This window comes from Pseudocercospora fijiensis, assembly GCF_000340215.1.
Source record: "Pseudocercospora fijiensis CIRAD86 unplaced genomic scaffold MYCFIscaffold_3, whole genome shotgun sequence".
Lineage (NCBI taxonomy): Eukaryota > Fungi > Ascomycota > Dothideomycetes > Mycosphaerellales > Mycosphaerellaceae > Pseudocercospora > Pseudocercospora fijiensis.
Window position 1 is genome coordinate 3,838,352 of NW_006921534.1, and position 6,277 is coordinate 3,844,628.

The 6,277-nt window shown below is 51.3% G+C and overlaps 2 protein-coding genes across 2 annotated transcripts in view; one reads left to right on the plus strand and one right to left on the minus strand.

Annotated features, from left to right (window-relative positions):
• Window positions 1-17: 17 nt before the first annotated feature.
• On the minus strand, window positions 18-2,455 carry MYCFIDRAFT_152785 (uncharacterized protein; the record flags this gene model as incomplete). Its single annotated transcript, XM_007926993.1, has 5 exons — window positions 18-304; window positions 357-630; window positions 706-1,989; window positions 2,061-2,194; window positions 2,245-2,455. The coding sequence occupies 5 exons, from the start codon at window positions 2,453-2,455 to the stop codon at window positions 141-143; spliced, it is 2,067 nt and encodes a 688-aa protein (XP_007925184.1). The 3' UTR covers window positions 18-140.
• A 3,057-nt stretch (window positions 2,456-5,512) lies between these two features.
• The window catches only part of MYCFIDRAFT_203072 (uncharacterized protein), a gene marked incomplete at its 5' end in the record, with an annotated part of 2,382 nt that continues 1,617 nt past the window's right edge, over window positions 5,513-6,277 (plus strand). Inside the window, 3 exons of the mRNA XM_007926994.1 lie at window positions 5,513-5,541; window positions 5,741-5,975; window positions 6,122-6,186. Coding sequence (XP_007925185.1) covers window positions 5,513-5,541; window positions 5,741-5,975; window positions 6,122-6,186 — 329 coding nt within the window. The remainder of the gene's footprint in view (window positions 5,542-5,740; window positions 5,976-6,121; window positions 6,187-6,277) is intronic.

Genomic DNA, 6,277 nt, shown 5'->3' on the forward strand with positions numbered 1-6,277 from the left:
ACGAAAGAAGTGGCATTCGTTGTTGCATACCTATGACTTCTAACTTTTCGCTATACGAAGTCATATATACTGCAATTCTCGAGAGTCAGATTACCTGCGAAGCTCGTCTACAAGCTCAAGATGACTCGGGACATTCTTGGTTAGGCCTCGTGCTCGCCGAGATGCACGTTCGGCTTCCTCACTCCGAACATTGACATGATATCCCGCCATAGCCCGACGCTGACTTCCTTCAAGGCGCTGGTGCTTTCGATCACCGGATAGACGACACATATCATAGTCGAGGCCCAGACCCAGATGAAGCTGACTACGACCTGTTCACCACGGGTTAGCTTTCATTCGCATGTATTGGGATCAACCAATGCTTGCCCATCCTGTGAAGAACGTCTTGCTATAGACGTAGGCTGTGCCGAACAGCGTGAATGGGACTAGAATGAAGGCAATGCTGAAAAAGACAATATTAGCTCCCCATGCAAGTCGTTCGCCTTCTTTCGCAAGCTTCTCGTCGATTGGTCGCATTTGGGTCGATTCGAGGAAGTCCACAATCTCGTTCCCTGTCATTGCATGATCATCATGAGCGCTGCTCTCCGATACTGCTTGAGATTTGGCCGGTTTCTCGGATGTCGCTGGGTTCTTCTCGTCGGGGCCATTATCGCTTTCTCCAGGAGGACTTCTGTCCGCATGTGGAGTCACGGCCTGCGGTGTCACAATACCAGCGATCTTGTTCGCACGATTAATGTGCCTGGAATCTGTACTCTGGTATTTGGCCGGGAAGATCAAGCTCAATACGACGGCCCAGAGAGCACCTGATCCCATGCTTACGCAATTGCCTGCGAGCGCGTTTCTGGCATTCGCCATTGTCGAGACACTGATCTCTCCAGAAAGCTTAGAGGTGGTCACAAACCATGCTGTCAATCCACATGCCAGACCTAGCCAGGGTGCACCGACCGTTGCCACCCAACTCATGCGATCCCAAAGCAAGACCAGTCCTACAGGTACCGACGCGCCTCCAACGATGATGGCCAGAATAGTCAGGAGCCATGTGAGGTTGAGGTTCACCACATTGAGGATACAGCAGAAGGCTGCGAGCACCAGTGAGTAGATGGCGATGCCATAGTGTGAGATCTGGACGAGCCTGACCGAAGTAGCATCCGGCTTGATATATGTCTTGTACACGTCGAATGTGAGCAATGAGCTCACGGCGATCAGCTCTGCAGAGGTACTGGACGTCACAGCCATGAAGAGGAGAATGAGCATGAGAATCGCTCCTGTTGATCCAAGAAGTGTGATTGTGACGGCAGGAGCGGAGAGACCCGCATTGTTCTGCGCTGCAGATAGAGGGTTCGGATAGGTTGGAAAGCTCGGGTTGGATGTGAGCGCAGCACAGCCCAGGCCCATGGCTGTTGCAAAACCAAATGGAACGCCGTACCAAGCTATACCTCCTAGAATGTATGCTCGAACGCTCGTCTCTGGACGTGATGCGATGGCCCTCTGCCAGTATGCTTGATCTAGCCACACACAGCTGTAGCCGGCAGCAAAAAGGTCGAAGGCGAAGACCAATCCGTCGACAGATCGGAAGGCTAGGTATGATCCGTCGCCAGCGTTCCCTGCGATCGGCATGTTCTTGGAAGCTTCAATCAGGAGGTCGTAGAATTTCGAAGGCGATCCCACCATATCGCTCGTAGCATACATCAGGAATCCAAAGACAAATATGACAGTGAAGAGGATCATTGTGTGGATGTAGTCCGCGATGAACGTACTCCTCAGTCCACCGGCGATAACGTATGCTGCTACGACTATCGGAATGAGCCAACACGCAGCGTAGACGTTCATCCCGGTGAGAGCTGACACAACTTGTGAGCCTCCCAGCACCAGGCAGGCACCGACCAGCATGTTTGTTGCAATGCCGAAGAATAGATAAGAGACGTGAGCAATGTAACCATTTCGTGCCAGCACAATTTCCGGAAATGTATGGGCTCCTGGTGCGTAACGCTATGAGAGTGAGGAACGTGGTTTAGTGGATATTTCCGGATTCAATGTGAGCCCTCGATTCATCCGCTTACCTTGATTTTGATGGCCATAAGGCAGAATGTCAGGATCTGGAAGGTGCCTGCTGCTGCGTACCACATCGGCCCACAGACTCCATAAGTGTAGGCGAAAGTGCTTGACGTTAAGAGCGTTGCGCTCCACGTCCATGCTGGGCGTTAAATTAGAAGTCTGCGGGGCGAGAGAGGATGGAAGACGTACACGAAACGATTCCCGAAGCAATTAGACCTGGTTTGACAGACCTAGATGCGGTGTTGAACTCTTCGGACTGCTTGGTAGAGAATCGCGTATAGCGGTTCTGCAGCCATGTGATACACAGCATAATGGCTGCAAACACTCCACCGATCCCAATGACGATGCCATATCCCGCTCCTGGGGAGAGAACTTTTATTCCATCGTGATGTTCAGTCATCTTTCGCTTGCATCAGTAATAGAGGGCTGAGATGAATGGGAAAGTAAGAAACAGACACGTTATCTTCCGTCTTACCTGTCGAGAGATACTTGGCCAGTACAACACCACCACTGCGCCTCACACTCGATAGCATGTCCTGCTGCTTCTGGCCGGCGGCAAGTCACCAACGCTGTCAATTGCGAGTTTGGAGGTTGTTGGACTGCCGAAGATGGGGGTATATGATAAGAGTGGGCGTATCAGACAGCGGGTAGCATAGATAGGGAGGAGCAAGGTTGGCCCCTCGAAATCTACAGCGATACTAGATAGGCGGGTTGTGCCAGAGGACTTCCAGACGTCAACATGGAGTTGTACAGTTGAACTTTCCAGGTGAGCGACATGCGTGCAGTGTGTCGACAGAGCGGTGGAGGTGGAGGTGTTGTGTAGCATGCCTTCGCATTGATGGTGCAGCGACCGGGTCTCGAGAATGCGCGTCACTCGGTGCTTCGGCGACGTGAGGCTTGAGGGCTTGGGTCGGTCGTTCTGTGTACACCTTTTCGCCGAGACTGATGGAGTCCAGATAAATAGTTATCATAGTATGATGAGCAGAAGGCCGCGCCGCCGTGCCGACAAGCGAAAAGCATGATCTCACGCCAAGGCGGATGAAAATAGCACGCGCCACACGTGGTCCTGTTTGCGCCATTCGCAAGCCATTATTCGCAAGCCACTGCATGCCATGCCATGCGCGTGCACACGTAATGTTCCCGTGTCGTACGGTGGCTAGTGTCACGCGTATGGTCGCCGAGAGAAAGACCAGCAGACGAGAGTGCCTGCGACTGGTGGCACGTCTGCGCCGTGCCCCATTTCGTCCAGGCACCCACCGTACCAGGAAGCTTGCGCGGAAAGACGGCATTCCTTCGCATCGACCACACTTCACGCTCGGGTAAGGCTAGCACACTCATTGGTTCACTGCCGAGCAGCGCAGTGCTTCACTTGGCACGTTGAACATTCCTCGTCCGTGCGTCTGCGGCTGACGTTTGTCACAGCAGTCCGCATCAGCCTTACCTCCAATTGCTGTGACGAACCCTGTGTATGCACGCGGAACCTCCGTGGCTACCACTAGCCGGTCACCATGTCTTTGCAGCTTGGCGGCGACCCACCTTACCTCACATGAGCATTGACTGCATACTTGAGTGTCTTGGTGACACCGGCTCAGGTATACGACCCAGGGCATAAAGAAGACCTGATCCCTCGTATAGGCCTGAAGTCTATCATATCCAGACTTGACTCAAAAATCTGCTTCCGATACCAGGTCACTAGCCTCACTAGCCTCTCTAACATCCTTCTACCTCTTGCGAATGAGTGCTTCGATCAACAACGTCAATTCCACTCCTAAAAAGGATAGACAAGACTCTTCTACAGCGAAGACTAGAACCAGCATTACCGGAAAGATCAAAAAGAATCTCGAGAAGATGCATCCACCTAGCAGATCAAGCATATCCAGCTCTAACCAGATCGAGATGAAGTCCATTCGATCTTCCTCTTCCTCTATACGAAGCTGCTCCCCACCGCCACCTCGCACTGCGCAGACAGCAAGCAAGCCAAAAACAAAGCCAAAGCCTAGAGCGCAAAGTGGGACTTTTAATGACGTCGGTCGTCACTCAAATCAATGGCTCTTCAACAATATGAGCATTACCGATGCCGTTAAGACTCTATTCGAGAGATGAAGCCGTTTCGACGGGGCGCTAGGAGCGCATGGAAATCAGGAGCTAAACGACAGGATAGTTGAGAGGATCGCCAGATACGATGAAGCAGGTGCAGAGACTTGTGCCTTCCACCTGAAAAGCAAGAGTATTAACTGCCTAGGCAGTCGCAGGCAGTGATGGTTATTTCCAGCAAACCTCGTAATCCAGCCAGAAGTCCATTGGCGATAGCGAGGAGTGCTGCGCGGGCAAACCTAGAGAATGAAGATGCGAACGATGCTGCAGGAAAGAGGAAGCAGCTATCCCCTAAACGAAGTCCGTGGTTAAGTCCGTAGAACTGCTGTATAAGATCTAGGGGATCTGGTTGGTCGAATCCGCTTTGCATAAGTTGGCACAGACGTATTCTGTATAAGAACTCCACCAGAATCCTAGTTTTGCCGACGAACGCTCCGAGGCAACGAGTTTTTACAGGGGATGGTGGAGCGTATGTGCATTCGGACAAGGTGGGGAGTCTTTCGCAAGGCTAGGCTATTCTAGCTGTTGTCGAACGAGGTTCCCTTGCACGTTGCAATTCTGCGTTTCATTTTAGGTCGTACTATACATAGTATAGGCATAAGCGAAGCCTCTCGCCTTCTCTAGCGTTTCTTTATTCCCTATATTCAATATTACTACGTCGGCTACTACCTACTACCTAAAACGCCTACTACTATATTGTCAAGCTGTGATGCTGTCTAGAATCATTACCACACTACTCTACCTCGTCGGGCTTAGACTCGGATATACTACGGGTTGCGAAGGCTGTTAGGATGCTGCGGTAAGGACCTCGTCTCCAAACAGTGCTGGTTGAACTGTTCCTAGGAGGAGGGAACATTTAACGGGTATTATCGGAATGATTCGCTAGGCGGTGGACAGCAATCGGTCAGCCCATAGGTTGTCAGGTGCGCCGAAGGGGCAATTGCTGGTGGAGTGTTGGGCATCCATGGCAAAGACGTTGGAAATTGGAAGAGTGGATTTTGATGGCCCTTTCATGGAATTTCATGAGGCGCACCTTGAACATCCAGGCTGCAGTGCCCAGCAGTGGCTTGGCAGCAGATCCATTGAGGTCCTCCACTTCACTTCATTGATGCGCTGCAGATCAGTGGAGGAAGATAGATACCTTTGATATTTTCAGAGCACATGATCACTGCATGGCCTAGGCCTTCATCTTGAATTGCCCTTCTGTGCCGTTCATTTGCATTCTCAACACACATTTCGAGGTTCTCGTTCGGAGTTCAAGCTTTCTTTGTCGATCAAAGTCAAAAATTTTGAGCAAGCTTCATTCCCGTCACACTTCATGGCCGATCTCGGGTTCGTGTCTTCAGGACAACCAACATCCATGATGTCGGGCGATCATGATACTTACCAAAAGTGAGTGGAAACCCACACCAATCTACCAGAATCGCGCCATCAACACAAAAATATCAAACGTCCGTTTGCAAATTTTTGATGCCCAGCAGTCGCACAAAATTTTGGAAGTAGCACATGCATGGAAAATGGACCTTTTCCCCGAAGAGTTCTACCATGGCAATTGAAATTGTTCGAAATGGGCTGACAGGTCATTCATTAGTCCTCTCAATTCGAGGTACTGCTCGAAGGAGATGAAGTACATCTTCTCTCCACGAAACCGATTCAGTACATGGCGACAGCTTTGGGTCTACCTCGCAGAATCAGAGAAGGAACTCGGACTGGAAATTTCAGATCTGGCCATCAAGCAACTCAAGGAGCATGTTCGCATCGAAGACGACGAATTCGGCGCGGCGGCAACCGAGGAGAAGCGGAGACGACACGATGTTATGGCACATGTGAGTTTACTGCAGCGCGACAGCTCCGCAGAACGAGCACGACTGGGGTCGAGACCTCAGAGAAATTAGTCCAGTTCTAGCACAGCCGTTGAAAGTGGCAACTCATGTCCTTGAGCGGCCCGCTGACCTACGTGCCTTCCCTCTAGGTCCATACTTACGGTTTAGTGGCTCCAGCAGCGGCAGGAATCATTCACTGGGGCGCTACGTCTTGGTAAGCATCGTAAGATCTAGCAACTAAGCTACGAGACAAACAATTATTTACAATAAGGCCTGCCGTCTCGCGGCTTCGGCGGCCAACCTTT